General features: G+C 35.9%; 1 protein-coding gene across 2 annotated transcripts in view; it reads right to left on the minus strand.

Annotated features, from left to right (window-relative positions):
- DIAPH2 (diaphanous related formin 2) overlaps window positions 1-25,465 on the minus strand; it is a 909,107-nt gene that overhangs the window by 802,948 nt on the left and 80,694 nt on the right. Inside the window, exons 3-4 of one of the 2 annotated variants that reach the window (XM_023519127.1) lie at window positions 18,221-18,325; window positions 13,125-13,145 (exon numbers count right to left, since the gene is read on the minus strand). In XM_023519127.1, the coding sequence (XP_023374895.1) occupies window positions 13,125-13,145; window positions 18,221-18,325 (126 nt within the window). The remainder of the gene's footprint in view (window positions 1-13,124; window positions 13,146-18,220; window positions 18,326-25,465) is intronic. The other variant, XM_003799864.3, reaches the window with a different exon arrangement.

Consider the following 25,465-nt stretch of genomic DNA (forward strand, 5'->3'; position numbering starts at 1 on the left):
AAAAAAAAAAAAAAAAAAGACAGGTTTCAAGAAAGAGCTGTGGAAGAGGGGAAGAATGTTGACAAAGGAAGGAAAGCATTCTATGCAAAAAGGTCCCTAAAGCAAAATCAGAAGCAATACTGCCTAAGGCTGAGGAGGTGGTTCTGTTCAGATAACAGGCAGTTTTCTAACTTGACTTTTAATGTAAAATTTACAAAGAATAATGAAAAGTAAGGCTGATGGTAGTTCAAGACTGAGAGGGCCTCAAATGCTTCCATTTCTGCTTCTAATCAACATTAGAAGACAAAAGTAAAACGAAACCATGCCAATCTAGTTTGTTAGATATTCTATCTTTTCAAATTTGATCTGGCTTTTATATCACTCATCTTTTGACCAATAATGTGTAATCTCTAGGTAACCACACTATTTAAAGTAGTTATTCTAAAATTTATTCTCTCAGGTACACCTCTATAAAATTCCTACCTGCCCTTTTTATCATTGAACAAACACCTCCCATCTTTTAAAGATTAATGAAACCATGACACAAAAGCCCTTTTGTACCTAATCTTCACCAGAAATTTCTCATTTCTCCCTCTAGAAAAACAATAAAAACTCTTCCTTAAAGTAACCCTCCCATCTAAACTCTAGAACTAACCCTCAATCCCTCCTTTTATAGCAGGATTTGCGAGTTCACAGATGAGAAATAGGTATAAAATAGTTTACACTGTAGATCAATCATAACACCTGTCTCATTACACTGTCTTTCAAAATACTATGGAAACCACATACACAAACTATGCACGGGCTGCTATTTCACGACCTTTACAATTTTGCAACTTCAGGTCCTATCTTTATTCTGTTTACCTGTATGTCTTCCCTATTAGACCTGGTTTCTTGAAAGCAGTGTAAGGATACTCAATCTTTACAATAAATTATTAGAAAACTATAAACTTGTAGCTTTTCAATAAGGACTAAAATCAATCCCTCCCTCTGCATGCTTTCCTTCCCCTTCTCTTGCTGGCAGAGCTCCCCGCCCCATTTCTGTTTTCAGAAACCACTGGGAAGCCCAGCAGACAAAAGGAAATATAAATTCTTTCTCTTTACATTTCATCAGCTCCTTTGTCTTTCATAATTTGTTTCTTTAACCTAAAGTGGTTTGTGAATGCAGTGAACATCAGACTTAGGATCAGAAACACCTGGAAAAGTGTCTGTCTTCAACCTTGCCAGATGAAAATTAATACACCATTCATATCCACAACACCTTGTGAATTTGGCTGTAATTATCTTTTTCTCTTTGGCCCCCTTAAATCCACCTACCAGCAACCACAGGCATTCCTTCCTTCTTTCTTTGGGATGCCACACCATCTGCCTCCTCTCTTTTCTCTCTCTTTACTCTCCCTTTCCCTCTCTCTTACTAAGATAAAATAAACTTATACTTTCACATCCTAACCTTAGTCTAGAGAAATTCTTTTCTCGACACACATGAAGCATCTACTGAGCTTTCCACCCTTACAGGCAGAAGCTGTGTTCATTGGGCTACAAGAACATGTAAATGATTTATTATAATAAAGTACATTTCTATATACAGTGGTTATGGGAAGGAGCAAGTTATATAGGACAGCTTCTCCTAAGACTGACATGAACCTTAATCATGATAGATATTTAGAAGCTTACAGGGCACATTAAAGAATAAAAGGGCTTTCCAGTTCAAAGAAATAGAACATGCTTGATTTAGAAATATTAAAAAATAGGATATTAAGGAATCATCAAGTGTAAATATATGTACAGAGGGCAGGTATGACTAAGAATGCAGCTGGAGGTGGAGGACTCTAAGATGGAGGACTAGAGATATCTCCTCATTACCTGCTCTCAGTAAGACTAGGGAGAGAGGACTCAAGCCACCCCAAGCTGGCTCCTCCTACCCACGAACAACCTTGTGATTGCATAGTAAGACAGTGAGGGACTCCAGGAGCCAAAGATGTTGGGAAGGGTTGGGTAGCTTGGACAGAAAACAGGTGCAAGGGAGTGTGAGGACCCAGGGACAGAGCCTACAGGTCAAATCCCTAAAAGATTAAGTCTGCAGGAGACACCCCACACACAGCACTCCAAAGAGGTGGACTAGGAACAGGATTGAACTCCAGGAGGGCACATCCCTCCAGGCATGGGTAGTGATGTGAAACAAGCAGGAACTGGGGTCCAACAGGACTCTTGGATGCATAGAACCCAGTCCTTTGTCAAAGGGTTGGAAAGAGTGCATTCTGCCTCTTTGGAACAGAAGTGAAAGCTTGAGCCAGGGAACTCAAGTGACCAGCACTGGGGTGGATGGGTTTGAACCTAGAGCCTGATCAGCAAGAGGCTCAGCAAGAGGCCCAGCAGCTGGTCCAGCATCTACAGAGAGCCACACTGCGAGGAGTGGAAAGCACTAAAACCATGAACCTGCTGGCACCTGTGGGGGCCCAGTTTGGACCAGCCTCACAGGGTCCCAGCATGCAAACAGCTCTGTCTCTGCCTGCTGGGCTCAGACAGCCACAACTAGGTGGACCTTCATGAGCACACAGCAGAGCTGGGCAGATCCCACCTCCCCTACAGACTCTTCTGTAGTCTCCGGGAACTGTTTGGATGGCTGAGGCGTTATCTCTCATAAAGTCTGGCATAAGCTTCATGACTTCGGCTGCTTTGCCCCTACAGCAATTCAACTCCAGGGCAACTATCACTCAAATTTAAATCAAATAAAGCAAGAAAACAAGACCAGGGCTCCATGGCAACTAGCAAGCAATTTCCTGCCCTCACCACAGGCACAAGAGGAAGAAGTCTTTTTTTAAACCCAAGAGCGCCACCTAGAGTCATTAAAAATACTTTTCTCTTTCTTTTTCATTTCCTAACCCTGGAGCCCCATCTGGTGTTCATGCTATATATTTATTATATATATATGTGTGTGTGTATAATACATATATATATAATAAATATATAGCATGAATACCAGATGGGGTATATATGTTTGTTTGTGTGTATACATTATACACAGACACATATATATTTTAATATTAAGGTTATTTTTCTTTACTTTGAGTTCTCTCATCCTTTTTTCCTACTTTCTTTTCTTCCTTTTGTGGCTATTTTTCTACTCTTCTCATCTTTATCTCATAAATCCTTAATTCCCTAATGATGAAGAATACCTTTATCTTTTTCCTTCTTCTTTTTTCTTTGCTTTGGATCTGTTTTGTTTTGTTCTGTTTTCTGTTTCTTGAAACAAGCCGCACTCTAAGGCTTGGTCTTGGGTGCTGTGACCATTGGCCTGACTCACAGAAGCCTCAACCCTCCTGCTTTGGACTCCTGAAGGGCTGTAACTGCAGGTACCCATCACAACACACAGTTGATTTTTTTCTATATTTAGTGAAGACAGGTTCTCACTCTTGCTTAGGCTGGTCAGGAGCACCTGACCTCAGATGATCCTTCCACCCTAGCCACCCCAGACCATGCCTGGCCCATTACCATTAATGTTATTTTCTTTTTCTATTTATTTCTTCTCCTTTTACTTATTTTATTCTTTTTATTTTATTCCTCACTTCTCTTCTATAATTCCTGTACCAAAAGACCACTTCAACATGAAAGCACCAAGACAAGGAAGATAAAGGAGAATAAAGAAGTGAGACAAGTAAGTAAGGGAATGAAATAAGCAACAGGAAAGCACACATGATGAAGAACCAACACAAGGCTCGGCGCCTGTGGCTCAAGTGGCTAAGGTGCCAGCCACATACACCTAAAGGTGGTGGGTTCGAATCCCCAGCCCAGGCCCGCCAAACAACAATGATGGCTGCAACCAAAAAATGGCCAGGCGTTGTGGTGGGGCGCCTGTAGTCCTAGCTACTTGGGAGGCTGAGGCAGGAGACTCGCTTGAGCACAGGAGTTGGAGGTTGCTGTGAGCGTGATGCCATGGCACTCTACCCAAGGGGATAGCTTGAGGCTCCATCTCAAAAAAAAAAATAACCAACAAAAAAATATGGCAACATGAAAAACCAGAACAGATTAACCCCATAAGGGATCATGAGGCAGCCACCAAAGATGATCCCAACTATAAAGAAATTATGAAAATGACAGAAAGTGAATTTAAAGAAAGGATGGCAAAAATGAAGAAGGGAACTGAAGGGAAAGTGGAAAACCATCAAAAGGAAATCCAGGTGGTGCCTGTGGCTCAAAGGAGTAGGGCACCAGCCCCCTAAGCCAGAGGTGGCAGATTCAAACCCAGCCCTGGCCAAAAACGACACACACACACAAAGGAAATCCAAAAATTGACCCAAGATAAAGAAATGAAAGACTTGATGACATTAGAAAAGATATATCAGAGCTTAAAGAACTGACAGAGTCATTCAGGGAGATTCAAAATGCAGTAGAAACTTTCAACAACAGTTTAAACCATGGAGAAGAAAGAATCTGAGAGCTTCAAAAAGAGATCTTAAGCTAATTCAGCCATAATTAACAGAAAAGAATAAAGTAAAAGTAGAGAAATCTCTTAGAGAATTATGGAACTTCACAAAGGATACAAACATATGAATTATAGGTATCCCTGAAGGAGAAGAAGAACAATCCAAAGGTATGGAAGCCCTACTGGATAATATAATAACTAAATATTTCCCAAGCATCAACAAAGATTCAGACACACTCCTTTTCGATGGCTATCAAATTCTGGTTCATCTCAGTTTAAACAGAGCACCTCCTAGACACATTGCAATAAACCTAGCCAAGGTCAAAATGAAAGAGAAAATTCTATAAGCACTAATGGACCTACAGGGGCAAATCTATCAGAGTGACAGTGGATTTCTCAGGTAAAACTTTACAAGCCAGAAGAGACTGGACTCCCACTTTAAATATATTCAAACAAAACAACTTTCAGGATAGGATTCTGTATCCTGCTGATTGTAGTTTCATATTCAATGAAGAATTCAAGTCTTTATTGACAAGAAATTGTTGAAGAAGTTTGCAACTACAAGACCAGATCTGCAGAAGTACTCAGACCCATACTACAAACAGATCATCACAATGGCCCACTAGCAAAGTAAAGACACCAGAACACTAAAAGTCAAAGCCTAGCTTCTACAATGGCCCAAGTGATAAAATTAGGCAACATATCTCCATAAACAAAACAGAAATCTACCAAATTTATCAATTCTCTCAATAAATGTGAATGGCTTCAATGCCACATGGAAGAGGCAGAGGTTGGCTGACTGAATAAAAAAGCACAAGCCAACTATATGGTATCTTCAGGAAATACATCTAACCTCTAAAGATAAAAAAAGATTCAGGGTAAAGGGTTAGAAAATGACATTTTAGGAAAATGGAAATCAGAAGAAAGCAGAAGTCATAGTCCCACTTGTGGATACAAATGAATTTAAAATAATATTTATGAAAGACAGGATGGACACTATATACTGGTCCAATACACTATGTACTGGAACAATACAGTAAGAACACATTTTAATTTTAAATATCTATGCACCCAACTTAAATGCTCTCAGATTCACAAAACAAACCCTAACCAGTCCAAACAATATGATATCCTACAACATCATAATGGCTGGGGACTTCAATATCCCTCTGACAGAACTGGACAGATCCTCCAAAGAGAAACAAAACAAAAAAACAATGGACTTTAACATGACCTTAGAACAACTGGCTTAATAGACATATACAGAAAAATGACCCCAATATTACTAAGTATATGTTTTCCTCATCGGCTCATTGATCATTCTCCAAAATTGATCATATCTTAGGACACAATCAAACCTCAAAAAATTTAAAAGAATAGAAATTATACCTATATCTTTTCAGACCACAATAGAATAAAGGTACAAGTCAACCCCAACAAAAACTTTCATCTCCACACAAAGTCATAGAAACTAAACAACCTATGCTAAATGACAGCCAGGTCAAGTGAGAGATAAAGAAATCATTAGATTCCTCAAACAAAACAACATTGAAACCACAAGCTACCAAAATACCTGGGATATGTAAAAGCAATCCTAAAAGGGAAGTTTATTTTCGATGCCCACAACCACAAAACAGAAGGAATACATATCAATAACCTATTGAATCATCTCAAGAAACTGAAAGAAGAAATACAATTTAATCCCAAACATAGAGAAGAAAATAACCAAAATTATAGCAGAATTAAATAAAATTGAGAGGAAAAGAACCATCCAGAGGAAAAATGAAACTAAAATTTGGTTCTTTGAAAAGATAAATAAAATCAATAAAGCCAGAATAACTAGAAACAGAAAAGTTAGATTGCTAATAACATCAGAAATTAAAAAGGAAAAATAACAACAGATACCACAGAGATACAAAAGATCATCTCTGATTACTACAAAAAACTCTATGCCAAGAAATTTGAAAATGTGAAAGAAATGGACCAATACCTGGAATCATACTATTTCCCTACAATTAACCAGGAAGAACTAGAACTCTTGAACAGACCAATATCTATCACTGAAGTCGCAACAATAAAAATGCTTCCAACAAAAAAAAAGTCCTGAACCATGTGATTTTTACACCAGAATTCTACCAAACTGTCAAAGAAGAGCTTGTACCTATATTGTAGAACCTATTCCAAAACACTCTGAAGGAAGAAACCCTCCCCAGCTCATAATATGATGCAAATATCACCTTTATACCAAAACCAGGAAAGAACCTAACAAAAAAGGAAAACTGAATACCAATTTCAGTAATGAATATTGATACAAAAATACTCAATAAAATCCCAGCAAATAGAATACAGCTATACACTAAAAAAATTATACATCATAATCAAGTAGGCTTTATCCCAGGAATGCAAGATTGATTCAACATACACAAATCTATCAACATAATTTACAACATAAACAGAAGTAAAAACAGACACAATATGATCCTCTCGATAGATACAGAAAAAGCATTCAACAAAATTCAGCATCCTTTTCTGACATGAGCACTTAAGAAAATAGATATAGATGGGACATTGTTTAAACTAAAAGAAGCTATCTACAACAAACCCACAAACTAAAAGCATTTCTACTTACAACTGGAACTAGACAAGGATGTCCACTACTGCCACTGCTATTCAACATAGTGCTGGAAGTTCCAGCCAATGCAATCAGAAGAGAGAAGGTTAACAATGGTATTTAAACAGAGACAGAGGAAGTCAAATTCTCATTCTTTGCTGATGATATGATGTTATACCTAGAAAACCCCAGGGACTCAAACACGAGACTCTTAAAAGTGATCAAGAAATACAGTAATGTCTCAGAATATAAAATCAATTTATACAAATTAGTAGCCTTCACATATGCCATTTAACAATAATAATCTGAGAATCAAATCAAAGTCACAATACCCTTCACAGTATCTTCAAATAACATGAAATACCAGGGAAAATACTAACAAAGGATGTGAAGGATCTCTACAGAGACAACTATGAAACCCTAAGAAAAGAAATGGCAAAAGATGTTACCAAATGGAAGAACACAGTATGCTCACAGCCTAGAAGATTCAACATCGTTAAAATGTCTATACTACCCAAAGTTATCTACAGATTTAATGCCATCCCCATTAAAACCCCAACATCATACTTCAAATAATTTGAAAAAAATAATTCTTCATTTCATATTGAATAAGAAAAACTCCCCAAATACCCAACACAATTCTTGGAAATAAAAACAAATCTAGAGGCATCACTCTATCAGACTTTAGGTTATACTATAAGTCTATAGTGATTAAAAGAACACTGTATTGGAACAAAAATAGAGACACAGACATATGAAACAGAAGGGAAAACCTAGAGATGAAGCCAGCCTCACATCCCCATCTGATCTTCAATAAACCAAACAAAAGCATACACTGAAGAAAAGAATATCTATTTAATAAATAGTGCCATCAAAACTGGTTAGCCACACATAAAAGACTGAAATTTTTGCAGTAACAACAAAAGTAAATAATTGTGACTTGATAAAAGTAAAAAGCTTCTAATCAGTTAAGGCCACAAAAAATAAACCAAACAGATAACCTTGAGAATGGCACTAATAATCAGAATTTACAAAGAACTCAAACTAATTAACAGGAAAAGAGTAAACAATTCCATTTATCATTGGCCAAGAGACACAAACAGATTCTTCTCCCAAGAAGACAAACAAATGACTAACAAACCCATGACAAAACGTTCATTGTCTCTAATTATCAGAGTAATGCAAATCAAAACCACCTTGACATATCACCTAACCCCCTTTAAATTAGACCAAATCACAAAGTCCCAAAGCTGCAGGTATTGGCATGGGTGCAGAGCAGTGATTTTCAACCAGAGTGCCACAGCACAATGTTATGCCATGAGAGGATCTTAGGTATGCCTTGAAATTTTTTAAAAGATCATTAATTAGAAAGACATTCCAAACATAATAAGTATGTTCTTTTTTTTCACTCTTTTTTGATCAACATAATTTAAGCGTGCTGCAGAATTTTAACTATAGGTTCAAATGTGACACGAGATACAAAAAGGTTGAAAAACACTGGTGCAGGTTCAGCGCCTGTAGGTCAAGGGCTAGGGTGCCAGCCACATACACTGGGGCTGGTGGGTTCAAACCCAGCCTGGGCCTGCCAAACAACAATGACAACTATAACAAAAAAAAAATAGCTGATGTTGTGGTGAGCACCTGTAGTCCCAGCTACTTGGGAGGCTGAGACAAGAGAATCACTTAAGCCCAAGAGTTTGAGGTTGCTGTGAGCTGATGTCACAGCACTACACTGAGGGTGACATAGTGAGAGTCTGTCTCAAAAAAAAGAAAAGAAAAGAAAAAGAGAAACACTGGTGCAGAGAGAAAGCAACACTTTTACACTGCTGGTGGGATTGCAAACTAATACAATCTTTTAGCAAAAAGTATGAGGAATCCTCTAAAAGCTAAAAGTAGACCTTCCATTTGATCCTGCAATCCCATTACTAGGTATCTACTCAGAAGAAAAGAAGTTATCTTGCCATAAGGACATTTTCACTAAAATGTTCACCCCAGGTCAATTCACAATTGCCAAGATGTGGAAACAACCTAAGTGCCTATCAGCTTACAAACAGAAAAATAAACTGTGGTATATGTATACCATGAAATACTGTTCCACCTTAAAGAAAGATGCAGACTTTACATCTTTTGTATTTTTACACAAGAATGTAAAAGTATCCAATGTACTCAATACTAATATGAAACCAGTAAATGTACAACTACGTGCCCATATGAGAAAAACACAATTAAATTCACATGGGTGGGGGGTGAGGGGTTTGGTAAGCTCTTAACTAACTGGCACAATGTAGAAATATATGGCACACTTCCCAGGTGAAGGGCTCAACTACAACTTGGAATTTACCTAACAAATGCAAACAACATAACCTTATCACTTGTACCCTCATATTAATCTGAAATACAAAAAAGAGAGAGAGAGAGAATGCAGCTAAAGATGAAATTAGAAAAGGAGGCAAAGATGTGATCACAAAGCACAATAGGGAGCCATTTGAAGGTTTTAAAGATGGAAATACAGTATACCCCCACTTATCCACAGGGGTACATTCCGAGACTCATAGTACATGTCTGAAACCATGCACCAAAATGAACCCTATATGTTTTATGTTTTTTCCTAGGTATACATACCTAAAATAAAGTTTAGTTTATAAATTGGGCACAGTAAAAAACTAACAATAAGTAATCATAAGACAAAACTGTATCCAGCCCCATACTGAACAAATTTCAACGCCTTTCTCTTAACTAAATACCTGAACTTTGAGCTATTTTCCAGAAATAGTGAGTTTGCTGCAATAGAAAGGAGCTGAGATTCTTAAGGCCAGGCCCCTGGACAGACTTCCTGATGCCAAGATTCAGCATCCCACACAATCTGCCCCCAATGCATGTACTTCCTTGTGAGATACACCATGACCTGCCCCAAGGCATGTGGCCCCTTCTTTAAAAGCCTATAGTCTCTCTCAGTTGGAAAGAAGAAATTTGATTTGAGGCAGCTTCTCCCATCATCTCTGGGGCATTAAAAATTCCTTTCTTCCTTCTCAATCCTCATTGCCTCAATTCAATCTTCCAGAGACAAGCAACTGGACCTAGACCTACACCTAAACCCCCTTTCAGTTTCAACAACAGAACAATTATAACAATATACTATTAAAGTTATGTGATTGTGGTTGGTCTCTCTCCCTCTTTCTCAAAATTTCTTATTGTACTATATGACAAGTAACTGAAACTAAAACCACAGGTAAGAAGAGACTCACTAGAGCATGATCTCTGGCAACAATGTAAAAAAGACTACTGGGTAGGTGAGAGGTTGAAGACAAAGCAACTGCTCAGGAGGCTACAGCAATCACAGCAATGTTACATGTTGAGAGTAGAAACTAAGGTAGTAACTGGGTAATCAGGAGATAGAGTTAAGAGATATTTAGGAGAAATAATGAGCAGAACTTAATAATTGATTGGATGTCGAGAAATCGGTAATATTTTACTGGCTTCTGGCATAGCATGATGAATTCATTCCAGCTCACATTAAAATAAGCTCAAAATTCCCCTTATGTCCCCAAACTTTCTTATTCAACCCCACCCTTCCTATACCTAGCCCTCCAGTTTAATACAAGTCCTCACTGACTCATTCAAAAGATTCCCAGGTATTTTCCCAAACAAGTCTCTATCCTAATTCAGTACTTCTCAAAGTGTGAAGGATGTATTTCTCAGATGACCTTAACAGTGGTACTAGATAAAAATGCAAATTTCTTGGCCACATCTCAGACCTTCTGAATCACAATGCTGTCAGAGGAGGACAAATTTGGCATTTCTATGTATTTTCAGGTTTGAGAATCATTAGCTTTATCTAGCCTATCATTAACAGACAGAACAGCCTGAGAAAGGGTAAAATGTCTTCTATAACCCTATCCACTCTTTGGAGGAATTAAAACCTATATTACTGCCCAGGAGCACAGGAGTGTTGTTCTTCATTTTCTATACTATAGGAGATGCCTTGAAAGAACTGTCTAAACAGAGGTCTTCGCCGGAGATGGGTCATCAACTATGGTTAAATAATAATAAACTGAAGCTGAAAACACCTACTTTAAAAGCTTCTGTATTTCTGCTTATAGTTAGGACTTGGTACTTTAAAAGTCTGACAGACTCCTTATTTGCTGGAAAACTAATAAACTTCTCTTTCTTTCTCCACAAACCGCTTGTCCTCATCCTTCATTTAGCCACAGGGATAAGTACTGAACTTTCGGTAATATATCCACCTATCAAATTTGTTTTTCTTAGACACTGCTCTCATCATGTCACTTCCTTGCTCAAACTAATTTCTTTTTTTTTTTTTTTTCAGTTTTTGACTGTAGGCTGGGTATGAACCAGCCACCTCCAGCATGTGGAGCCAAAGCCCTGCTCCTTTGAGCCACAGACGCCACCCCAAACTAATTTCTAATCTTCTGCCTGGACTTTAAGACTCTCTTTCAAGTAGATTTGTTAATTTTTTTCAATATATATTCTTTGTTGCAACAAAGTCAACCTCATTTCTCACTTCCCTTTTCCCCACCTCTGTAGATACAGTTTAGTTCTCTCTCTAAGGCCTTTCCATTTTTTTTTTTTTTTTTGAGATGGAGCCTCAAGCTATCCACCTAGGTAGAGTGCCATGGCATCACACTCACAGCAACCTCCAACTCCTGGGCTCAAGCGAGTCTCCTGCCTCAGCCTCCCAAGTAGCTGGGACCACAGGCGCCCGCCACAATGCCTGGCCATTTTTTGGTTGAAGCCATCATTGTTGTTTGGCGGGCCCGGGCTGGGGATTCGAACCCGCCACCTCAGGTGTATGTGGCTGGCACCTTAGCCGCTTGAGCCACAGGTGCCGAGCCAAAGGCCTTTCCATTTAATATTACTTCCAGAACCTGAGAGCTTCTCCATAGTCTCTTCTCCCTCTTTAAACCCAAGCATCATAACTAACTGTTCCTGAAGGTCCACTTAAGTCCAGATATTTATGTGGCGCTTTCCCTAATTACTCTCACCTCACTTCTCTCTTCTACTTATGAATTTCTATTACACTTCAAGTCAGCACGCCCAATATAAGGTTTGATTATTTCAACACATATCAACTATTAGGTCTTATCTCATTTTTATTTTCTAGTCATCAGTGCAGACAGCACTATTCTTGACATACATTAAGCACTAAATAAATATTTCCTGACAATACATTAAGCACTAAATAAATATTTCCTGACTTTTGAAATTATCCTGAAAGGGTGATGGTTTTTCCCACTAGATGTCATATGAATTTAAGAAAGGAAGAAGAAAAGAAAAACAGAAGAAATTAATTTTAAAAGCAAAACCAATATTAAATACACTCATTATTCTAGATACCTCAGTACTCAGTGATATTAAAGACAATGTTTCCTACTATGTTCTCTAAATAAAGAACACTTCGTCATGAAGGCAAGGTAATTAAAAATAGCTCTCAATCATAATACATGCCACTTTTGGCATGTTATATAATAACATCATGTAATTATAGCACTGAAATACAGTGCTTTGGATATAAAACCCTTAAATGGCAGCAACGGAAAGAACCTTAAAAAGATGATTTAAACCAATTGTTTTAGTTTATCCATTTAATATCTGAACCGCAGAGAAATTGCATGACTCCCCCAAAGTCACAGAGCCAATTAGTAGCACCAAAGAAAGCAAGCACCAAGGCCTCCTGACTGCACGGCAAGGATTTTCTTCACTACGCTTATGTGCTCGGTGATAGTAAAATCAAAGTGACATATTTTCATAAGAATTCCAGTTAGCTTAAATCAACATTTTAGGAATCTCTTTCTACCATCCTGAGAAATTGAGGTGAAACACACATTTTCATCAGAATCATAAGGAGTGACACAGGTAAGATTTCAAAAACAAACAAAAGGCAAAATACACAAGCACATTCTACTTCTAAAACATCTCCCTAAAATAATACTTGCCAGAGCTAAATCACCTGATCTTAATATTCACCTCATTGCTTTGGTAAAGTATACACCAAAAGAAGAACCAAACATATAAAATACTATAAGCAAGAAATCAGGATTCACAAAAGCACAAATTTACATCTAAGGGTAAAACACATCTTTTTGTACTCACCGTAACTTTACTTCCAACTATCTGCATGCAGTGGCCAACGAAGAGTAGTTATGGTGTGAAAAAAAAACAAACAGCAACAACATTAGTAATCAGAACCTGTTCACAAAAGTGTTTAGGAAATTAGTAAACAGCTAACTAATTCTGTTAGTATTTTTCATACCTTGGATCTAGCGAGGCTAAAACAAATATATCAATACTGATTTCTACTATGTTTTAAAAATGTGTAAAGTCTACCAAATAAGGATTCCCAAATAAATTATAATTACTATTTGAGGATCTTTTAAAATGTACTGTAATGGGCTTTTCATATAGTGCAATGTAAAGTCATATAAGGTTAAGTGTAATCAAGCATCAGATGTGTTATCATCACAGCTCCTGAAAAAAACTATGAATAGAAAACTCATTTTTTCCCGAAACTACTGCCTTTTCTCTTCTTCTTAAGGAAGGGTTATGATTAATATTGAAGTAAGGTATTTTAGAATATAAATGTCACATGTAAAGTTATGCATTAAGTTCAGAATGAACTTTAGGTTGAAAACTGGAATATTTTCATTGTTATGAATTTAAGGTCTATAATATTGTTTTATATTATGCTTGGAAAATACAAAAAAGATAGATTGCTTATTATTGTACTTTTCTAGGTCATCCTAGCATTTCTATTATAAGATCAGAGTTTTCTATATAGTGTGAAGACAAAGAAGCATTTTATATCTAGACATGCACATATTCGTAAGGAGGAAACAGCTCAAAAATTTCAACTTCAATTGAGCTTTCCTAATGGGTAAGAGATAAAAGAAGTTCTGAAAGAAAGAATTTCATTTAACAAAGCAAGAAGTAAACTCATATTCCTAAACATAATTTTATGCCACATACAAATATAATAAATCAAACCACATTCTCCAACTTGAAAATCAAACACTGTCCCCAAAAAGCTAATCCATAATCTAAAACCACTGATCTGATAGCAGCTAAGTAGACCAAAATATGGTCTATTTTTCAACTAGTGCTTTAAAAATAACAATTAAATTTCATTGAAATTTCAGTAAGAATCCTAAGTTGAAGAGGCTGTCATAAGATAAAAAAAGATAATGACAGTTTCCAAGTAAATAATTTCAGAGGAATCCATGAATCTCCAAACAGAGAAGCAGTTTTCTTAAAATATTCATTCAATAGACTGTTTACAGGCAGTGATTATTTAGTGGTATAAAAGTCTCTTTGGTGTCATTAACAGGCCTCTGAATTAAAAGATATCCTATTGACCTAAATAATTTCCTCCTACCAAAAAGACACAGGTCCTATTTGTCCCTTGTTTATTAAGCAGAGACATGAGAGTAAAAACAGAATGAAGCTTATCTTAACAATTAAGGCAGGGCTATACTCAGTGAAAAACCAGAATCTGGCCCCTTATGATTTATTTGGATTGCAAAATGACTCCATTTACCTAACGCCTATACATCAAGAGATAACATAGATTAGACCAGGGAAGCTAAGAGAAACTATGTTAGTCATGTCTGGGTTCCATTCTTTCATCATATCAAGATCCTACCTGGAAAACACCTGAGAAAGAAAGGATCTGATAATGGCAAAAGTAAAACCATAATACATGCATACACTTTCAACTACTTGTTATATAGGTCAGTCTAACAAATCTGTAGATGTAGTTGGTATCACTATTATAAATTATTTCCTATTAAGATTTGTATTTAAAAATCAATGCTGCCTTTGGTGGCTCACATGTCTGCAAAAATATAATTCTACCTACTTTTTAAATCTCAACATCAAAGAACATGATTTAAACTAGAAATAAACTATTGTCTTCTAATAAAGACATGAGCATTTGGCAAACTAACGTTAGGACTCTGGTAAATAAATTTTCTTTATAAATGTCTACATATGCTGTTGATTGTATGCAAAACTCCTCTCTAAATCACTGATATGGTGTGCCTGTTTCAGGATTTTGAATCAGTAGGACAACTTTTACAATATTAACAAAGCTGTGTTTTCCATGTCTGAAAACATATTCTGGTACTTTGGAAATATACATTCTTCCAGGTTATTTGTGGCCAAATTATTTACATGTACCAATTACCCTAGGTCAAGTCCATAACCATACTTCCTACAATGAATAAAGGAGTCCAACTCATGGAGGACAAAATGCAGACAGAAGATTCTTCTCTACTCTTCTACTTAAAGTTTAAGCATCATGGCAGAGTTACCCAAGCTAATATTTGCTTTAACATTCACTACTGGGAGACTTCAAGGAGAAAAAACTAAGGAATAGTTTTCATCACTATCTTGTGATTTCCTTTATACTTTCTTATTCCAAGCCAATTTCAGCAAAGCTAATTAAACAAAGAAAGATTCTTCTTTGCTTTAAAAACAAGTTTTCACCCCCTATCTATGTATAGCTTCATCTTACTTTAACATACTTACCCAGGAACCCAGGAACATGATGGGCATTTCTTACCGAGGTCATGTTTTCCTTGTTTGGTTTTAGATCCCATACAAAATAACTAATGCAAGTGGTAAAGGGGAAAATGTACAACTTATGCTTAAATGTAGCTATAATTCTCACATGTTTTACATATGACTATAAAACATTTTTTACACCAGGGACTCTACCACTTAATGTTGTTTCCACTTCAAGATGAAAGTTTTGATTACCTGTAAAGCATTTTCGCAAAGTGGTAGCTATACTCATATGTACTTTAAATAAGGAAACAGTTTAAATCAGTGTATCAATATAATAAAAAAGCACAAGACATGCAAAGCATATTTAAAGCCTAATGCAACACAGCACAATGAAACCCCTGGTTATACAGAGGTAAATAACCATACATTTGGTTATAACTGGTGCAATTTTTATGGTTGTGATCATGAAGCGGTCAACAGATTGGAGTATTGTTTATCACTGAATGCCATCCTCTCACCTTGAAAAGGATATTGCATAAACAATTTTTGTGGTTTTAGTGATGGAAAACACAGTACTAATAAATGTGAGAAAGCTTCAAAACATGCTTGTCAACAGGCTTTCTTCCATCATAATATGTGGTCCATGAAAAATATTGGCAAAAGAAAGCATAACCTCAGAACTCATATGAAAGCGCTGTGCATATGTCAGGTGTTCGTACGTATGCTGAATTAAATCAATAATGACCATAAACTAAGTAGTAGTACTGATTTTGAAGCTACAAACTTAAACATAGAATTTTCATGTGTTTTAAAAAACATTCAATTTCCATATTTTGAATAAAGAAATTCATAGTAAGCTCATCTAATATTTACCCAAACTTTTGCATTTTAATATAAAAAATGAGTATATGAAGTGTATATTTCTATGGTCACTTCAAGAGGAAACAATATGAGAATAAATGAAAATGAGTTCTGCACAGAGATTAAGTAATAATCAAAAGGTCAAGGAATAAAAGCTTCATATAATCTTCATTATATTGAGTCTCATTTACACAAACAACAACAGCAACAGAGCCAAAGATACTAACAAAATCTTATCATTAAAACCACCACATGATTATTCATATATTATCATCTGTGCTTTGCACTCAGACTCAGTTATATATACATATTTATTAGTATATAAGCCTTTAGGTATTTGAAAAATAACACTAAATGTACACCCTGCATTTCCTAAAGCATTTTACTGTGAACAATAACTTGAGTGCAAAAAGGAGAAGAGATTCATCAGAATTTCAAAGTAAAACCCTATGCATCACCTAATTCTATTGAAAACGACGCTCATGGCAAATTCCACTTATCACTTGAAACATATTTCTGCCCTTGGATACCAGAAGCAAATTAAAAAACATGCTGTTGCTCTGCTCTGGCAGAGCTGCAATGTGTTATGTTTAAATAGTTCAGCATTCAGATTTAGCTTGCTTAAAGTACAATATAGAATCAATACAATTGTAGAATTTAGGGCAAAATGCATTAGTAATTGCCAGTGGAATTACTGTCCTGAAATGACATTAATAGGATAGCCAAATAACTTTGGAATATATTTTTTCAATGAAGATTTGTTTTATTCATGAGTCAACTGTATAAATTATATGTATGTTTTAAATGTATGTGCGTGTATATACATATGCATATGTAACATATATACATACATATATACACATATAAAATCACTGTATGTATGTACATACATGCACAAATAAGATGTACACACATATATTGATTTTATGAATTCTAGATATAAAAAGCTTTTTCCTTACAGAAATGTAAAAGATGAATTCCACCATTTCAAAAATATGATTTACAAACAGATTTGATTAAAACTCCTATTAAATGCCCTCCTTTGTAGTTTAAAAAAATTATTTTTAATTATTATGGGTACATAATAGTTGTATATATTTATAGGGTACATGTGATGTTTTGATATAAATATACAATGTGTATTAATCGAATCAGAGTAACTGTGGTTTCCATCACTGCAAGCATTTATCATTTCTTTGTGTTGGGAACACTCCAATTCCACTCTTTTAGTTATTTTAAAGTATTGCTAACTTATTGATTATAGTCACTTTGTTGTGACTCTTTTATATTAACTGAAACTGTACAATAGCAATTATGAAGTAGCTTATGTAGTTTGCATCACATAAAATAATGAACAAACAAAATTACATAATAAAAAATATTGCCAAAAATTTCATGCAAGCAGACACCAGACATGCAGCTTTAATATAAACTTAATTAATGCTGTGACTATGCTATATTTGTATCTTCTCCCTCAAAATACAAAATTTTCATCTAACAAACTGCATTTAAAGTAGAATATCTATAAAATGCTGTCAATTTTTCACAAGTGTACAAAATCTCTGCCTCCAAACCCACTGGATTATCTCATAACTCTTTATCCTTAGGCTACCTTATTTGTAATAATGAAAGTGTCTAATTTCTAATAAGGAACGATTTTAAAATGTATACTAAGTTTGTAAAAATACATATGTAAATCCTAATCTGAATCGTCTATGGGAGTACACGGAGGCTAAAGATCTGAGGTTTGTGTATTTTTATGCAGATAATGCTAAGTTAATTGTTCATTCTGTTGGTACCAGGAAAAAAATCTCCCCACTTACAGATTTGGCAGTGGCAGAAATATACTGGACAACCATCTCACGCTTGGTGGTAAAATCCTTGTTTCGTAAAGGAGCTTTCTTTTCTTCACTAAGGTTCATGTCCTCCTGTAAGAAAGAACATTTACTGTGAGCACGGATAAATTTCTGCTTAAGAGTTTGAAATGTGAAAATAAATATTAATAATTTCTATGTCTTAAAATACTAAGTTATGCTCTGACTAATCACAATAATCCTTTTTTTGGGTATTTCACCATTATTTCTCACTCTAGATACCATGGTCTTGGTAAAGTTTATTGTGTATTCATAGTTCATACCTCTACCTAGGCAACTAATAAACAGAAGGAAAAAATATTTTAAAAACTAGTCCACAGAATAAAGTGGCATTTTATAGAATATACAGGCCTAGCAAAGCTCTTTATTTACCTTGATAGCAAAAACGAACACACACAGTGTTCTAGTACTCTAGCATTTGGAATGTGCTACCTTAGGATCACTATTATCAAGCAAAGCAAATGGAATTTTCAAATTAACAGGGATTTTACATCTATAACATGTCACTGAAGAAAAATTTCACAAAAAGTTACTGGATTTGAAAAAGCAAAAAAAAAAAAGAGTACAAACATAGTTAGCTATATTGGGGTAACAAAAATCAATCACTGGAGGGGAGAAAACTCAGGTGGAAGAACATATTGTTTTGAGGTTCAATAAGCATTAATTTGGTTGGAAATTGACCTTTATTTGTGTGATACACATGCATTTGATATTTTCATTGGACTAATTGTTTTTCTTCATTTTGAAACTCATGTCAACCCTTGCGAGATATGAAGACACTCAGATGATGTCACAAAATCAAGTTGGAAATGAACTGCTTCAAAATACAATAGCAAGTAAACAGTCACCTTACAGAATGAGTGAAATATTTATAACTCCTATGTCTGACAAGGATGTTGTGCCTAGGTATTCAAAGAATTCTTACAATTCAACAATAAAATGACAAATAACCCAGTTACAAATGGACAAAGGATTTGAACAGACATTTTGCTTAAGAAGATATACAAATGACTGATAAGCACATGAAAAGATGCTCAGTATCATTAACCTCTGAGATGCAAATCAAAACCACAATGAGATACCACTTTATGCCCACTAGATGGCTAGGATAAAAATAAAATAACGAAATGTTAATTAATAAATGCTGGCAAGGATGTGGAGAAATTAGAACCCTCACACATTGCTGGTATAGATGTGAAATGATGTAGCCACTCTAGAAAACAGTCTGGCAGTTTCCCCAAAAAGATAAATACAGAATTAGTTACTATAATATATGACCTAGCTTAAATGAACATATGCCCAAGAGAATTGAAAACATTTGTCCACACAAAAACTTGTACATGAATGTTGACAGAAGCTTTATTCATTATTCATAATAGCTAAGGAGTGAAAGCAATCCAAATGTCCATCAACTGATGAATGGATAAACAAAATGCCATATATCCATACAATGGGATATTATTCAGCCATAAAAATGAAGTACAACAGCATGGATGAATCTTGAAATCACATTATGCTAAGTGAAAGAAGACCGTCACAAAACAACTGCATATTGTATGATTCCATTTATATTAAATGTCCAGAATAGGCAAATCTATAGAGAAGAAAATAGATTCGTAGTTGCCAGAACCAGGGAGGGAAATAGGGAGGACTGGTAAGACTGAATATGGGTATATAGAGAGGTATTTTTAAGGTGATACAAATGTTCAAAGTTTGTTGTGATAGTTTCACATTTTGAGTATGCTAAAAACAATGAATTGTACATTTTAAACTAGTAAATGTTATGATATGTGAATAGTACCTCAACTTTTGAAGAAAAAAGTATTTTTATCCCTTTACTCTTTCAGTAATTCTGACCATTCTGAGTTTTTTTAATCAAATAAACTCGTGGGCCAAAGACAATATTAAAATTGTTTTAGGTTGGGGGTGGGGTCAATGCCTGTAATCCTAGCACTCTGGGAGGCTGAAGGGGGGAGATCACTTCAGCTCAGAAGTTCAAGTTCAGTCTGAGCAAGAGCAAGGCCCATCTCTACAAAAAAGAGAAAAAACTTGGCATGTGCCTATAGTTCCAGCTACTCAGGAGGCTGAGGCAAGAGGATCACTTAAGCCCAAGAGTTTGAGGTTGCAATGAGCTATGATGACACCACTGTACTCTAGCCAGGGTGACAGGGTGAAACGGTCTCCAAAATGAAAGGAAGAAAGAAAGGAAGGAAAGAAGGGAGGAAGGGGGGGAGGAAAGGAGGAAGGGAAAAAGGAAGGGAAGGAGGGAGAAACTAAAGATTCATATATGAGAATGTGGAAGACGTCTGTGAAAAGTAGTCAAACTGCATCTATCTATTAGATACCAACTTGAGGGCAGCACCCGTGGCTAGGTGAGTAGGGCACCAGCTTCATGTACCAAGGGGGGTGGGTTCAAACCCAGCCCCAGCCAAACTGCAACAAAAAAATAGCTGGGTGCTGTAGTGGGCACCTGTAGTCGCAGCTACTCGGGAGGCTGAGGCAAGAGAATTGCCTAAACCCAGGAGGTAGAAGTGGCTGTGAGCTATGACACCACAGCACTCTACCAAGGGCAATAAAGTGAGACTCTGTCTCAAAAAAAAAAATAGATACCAACTTTATCAACAGCAAAAATCTCATGATCTGTATGTACAACCATTGGATTGACTCCTCCTATAATGATTCACCCATAGTAAATACCTATGTATTTTGCATTTATACATAATCTCTCTCCCTAATCTCTTCCATTACTATTTCTACTCTCACCTTTTCTATCTTAATTCGTATTTCTCCTTTGTATATCTTACTTCTTTAATGACTTATTAGAAGGCAAAAGATACCTTTTTCCTCTCTCTCTCATAGGCGCTAGCACTGTTGAATCAATGTAGAATCACAGAAACTAGGCTGAATAGCACTTGTAATGCAGCCCACAGATGCTCATCTATGTTCTACATCTATTTCAAATGACAGGAAACTCACTACCTCCTCAGGCATTCCACCGTATCTTCAGGGCAGTTCAATTTTTGCCAAGTTTTTCCTTAGAGGACTAGACATGAAATATGCACAACAAAATACTAATCACGTGTTAAGGTGGAAGGACCCATTCTTTATTTTTTCTTCTCTACTTTTAAAATTTTTAATCATTTATTTACTAGACACGTACTATATACCATGAACTATGTAAGACTGGCTAGGAGAGTGCAAATTTGATAGACTGCTTTAATACTCAAATATTATTATTTATGAAGCACTTAGAACAATGCCTAATACTAGTAAATGTCATATATATCTGTTGAATTAATAATTCATGGTCTAGTAGGACCAAATAATTATAATAGAGGCATGTATATGACTCTTTGAAAACACAGAGGACAGATAGAAAAGTCAGAGAACTCTTCACCAGGATTTGGACCTCAAAGGATGAGAAAAATTTGACTAAAAGCAAGGAAACCACCTAGGAGACTCCAATGGTCATCTGTCATTTCTGGCTGTCCAGCACCACTTGAACATGTTCTCTACATTTTCATGTATCTTCACATTGGTGGCTCCACCTCATAAAGGCATAATCTATAAAAACTATATTTGTCAGTCTCCCTTATAACTAGACTACAGGTGTGTGGCTTAGTCTTCAAGAATAAAATGCATTTATAGGAGGTACAGATTCGGAAGTGAACTATGTGAGGAAGTAGGCCACAGATAGGCCATCCATTTTGCTGGCCTGAGGGGCAACAGAAATGAGGTAGTTACGGAATTGATGGCAATAGCCGCATCTTTTCACTAAGACAGTTTGACCAAGTGATTCTGGGGTAACAACAACTCTAATTGTACGCTACAGGTTTCAGTTGTGTGATTCTGGAAGTTATTCATGTAATGTCACCTGGCACCTGGACCCTGTTTCTGCAACTGCCCTGAATCAAGAGCTACCTAATATCCCTTAATAATATATTCTATCTTAACTGGCCAGAGAGGATTTTCTTATGTTCATTAATTTGGACCACAGAAGTAATTCAAGTGACTAGTCATAAGAGTTGAACTAAGAAGGAATACAGTAAGACTGGACAGAAAGAAATTAATTCCAGAGCCATCCAAATGTTATTTGAAGGCAGTATTCTTTCCTTTAGGCTAAAATATTACCTAACTAGCTTCAACTTATTTTCATGTAATACGGCTTAGTATCCATGTCTCTCTCTCTCTCAAATACTCTGTGGTTTGACAAATGCAAAAAAGGAAAGGACTTGTGCCACCTTCATCTTGAAATACTATACTTTTGTTAATTCATCCTCTGATTTTATCATCTTATTGGCCAAGCACATCATTCTTCTAACTCATACAGTCTTTGTTTTCATCAAAATCCCTTAAGTTCTGCTCACATATGCTAGGCTATGTTTATTACCACAAAACATTCTGGTTAAATTTCAGTCTCCCATAAAAGCAGTTAGGTACCTGTACCCACAAGTAGAATCAACTCTGGAACACTGACAAGACTGAGTGTCTATATTGGTGTACTTCAAAGCCAGGCCTAAAATTCTGGTAGGGCCAACCTTTGTCAGTTTCTAGGTAATATACTCTCCTTCTAGTGACATTTCTACTTTACTAGGTACCCCCATGGGATTTTTAATGGTATACACTGCTGAGATCATGCCATCAATGAAGATTTATTTTGTAGGGAGGTAGGCAGTACGTTAAGGGCAATGTAAGATTATACACCTCAGAGGAATGTTGTCAAGATTGAGTGTGGTCATGCATGTCATGCCTGGTGTATATTAACTAGCCTTCAAAAAATACTACCTATTAAGAGTTGGTATAATCTCCCCAGCCTCGTTGTTTTAAACTTTTCATCTTAGCCCTTATGTTTTAATAATGCTAGGCTGTTTATAGTTTTGCAACATATACAATGGTGGTCCACACTTCATTACTCTTCACGAAACTGTTCTCCTTGCCTGAAATATTGTCATCATTACCACCCTTTCTCTCTGTTAACCATCTCCCCTCATCCCTTGCCAAATCCATATGTGGCTAACTGTTATACTTCAAGATTGTGCTCACCCATTAATTTTTCAGGAAGATATCCCCTAAAACACCTCATTTTGAAATGACTACCCTCATGCTGCTCTTCCATAATAATTCCTTATGCAGTACTTACATTGAAACTATATGGTAAATCAATATCCTCTAATCTATAAGCTAACTGAGGGCAGGAAGTTATTTATGTTTGTACTCTAAGCAAAGAGCACAGTTCTTGGAATGCAGTAAACATTCAGTAAATATTTACTGGACAACTGATATTTAGGACCTTTTCTTGAAATCTTCTAACTTACTTTACAGTCACTAACACGTTATGTACCTGCAATTTACTACCTAGGTTGATGAGGAATGGGTATCATTCACATAAATAGAAGAGACCATAATGACTCATTTATTCTTATAGAAATAAAAAAGTACTATTCATTAAGCAATTAATACTTCCAAATCACTAACTCCAGCTTTATAATACAATAATAAAAATAAGTAGAGCAATACACATAATTCAATATTAATTCTAAACAATGCCACTGAATATGAAACTACTTCTAAACACACTCATTTCTTAAAGTACTCAAACCAAAACCAAACTTTTAGCATGCTTAACATTTATTTGATGTGTCTACAATACAGGAGAAAAATGTATTAATTTGTGGTTTTAAAAAATGCTGTTTGACATCTAATTAACTGGCCACTTAAAATGTTTTTAAAGCCACATTCATAAACACTAAACTGTTCTTTTCTCCTTCTACATAATGCCATAATACAATTTCCCATTATAGACAAATTCCTTCATTTCTTTATCACACAATGTATTCCCAAAGTTATTACTAAGGAGCCATGTAAGAACAGTGTCACTCTTCTCTTAAGAGAAGGTCAAAACTTGAACTAGCTGCCTATTCCCCAGGAGGATTCTCATTCATTCATGTTCACTTTCATTCTCTCTCTCTCCTTCTCCCTTTTCTCTCCAGTACTATAAGTAAATCTGTAAACAAATGACAACATAATTTTCCAAACGTCCCCCCTCATATTCTAACATGGTTTTCTATTTTCCTATTACACTGCTTTTCTAATTTGCTTTATGAGAGATAAATGTCAACCTTCTATATGTTCTTCTATCTCTTCCTTCCTTATAAAAGTAACCCATATTGTTCCTTCCTTCTATAAAACTGCTATCAATTTCTACACATTTTCTATAAATTAAGTGTTTCTGCTTCTACAACATGTCTTTATACTAGTTTAAGGCTAGCTGTTCCACTTGCTGTTTTTAAAACTGAATTTGACTTCATTGTCAAATGTTTGCCACCTTCTTTCTATTTCTTTTTTTTTTTTTTTTTTGAGACACAGTCTCACTTTGTCACCCTTGGTAGAGTGCCACAGCATCAGAGCTCACAGCAACCTCCAGCTCTTGGGCTTAGACGATTCTCTTGCCTCAGCCTCCCAAGTAGCTGGGACTACAGGCACCCACTACAATACCCGGCTATTTTTTTGTTGCAGTTTGGCAGGGGTGGGGTTGGAACCCACCATCTTCAGTATATGGTGCCAGCACCCTACTCACTGAGCCACAGGCGCCACCCCACTTCTTTCTACTAATTAACAATAATCATTCTCTACAACTTCTGGGCTGGGAGGGATTTATACCACTAAAAAGAATGAACCAATGACACCTTAGTACCTAAAAATGTAGTAAGGTTATAAATCAGTGGATTTTTACAACATTTGTTTGGTTTTTTCTAAAGGTATGTTCCTTATTATGTTAGGTTCTGTACATTAGAAAGGACAAAACATTTCTTTTTAAAATTCCAGTAGAGTACCAAGGATTCTCTACATAATTAAATATTTAGCCAATTTTATTTGGCACTAATTACCTCATGTTTTCAAAAGATCCAGTTAACTTTATACAGATTGTAGCTACATTACATACAGAAGCTCACATAAAAAGCAAAGATAAAGAAAAAATATTGTCCAAATACATTCTCTCTAAAAATACTATGGAGCCAAAAGCAGGAGGGAAGCATGATATTAATTAAATGTTACTGATTATGGCATAAAAATTCTTCATCTATTTCTACTTTCAAGCCCTGTTTGAAGAGTCTAACTTTGGATACCTACACATACCTGTTTACCATCAGGAGGGTAAATTCAGAACACATATTTCTTTTTTTTTTTTTTTTT

Source organism: Otolemur garnettii, unplaced genomic scaffold, assembly GCF_000181295.1.
Source record: "Otolemur garnettii isolate 467f Iridium unplaced genomic scaffold, OtoGar3 scaffold00157, whole genome shotgun sequence".
Lineage (NCBI taxonomy): Eukaryota > Metazoa > Chordata > Mammalia > Primates > Galagidae > Otolemur > Otolemur garnettii.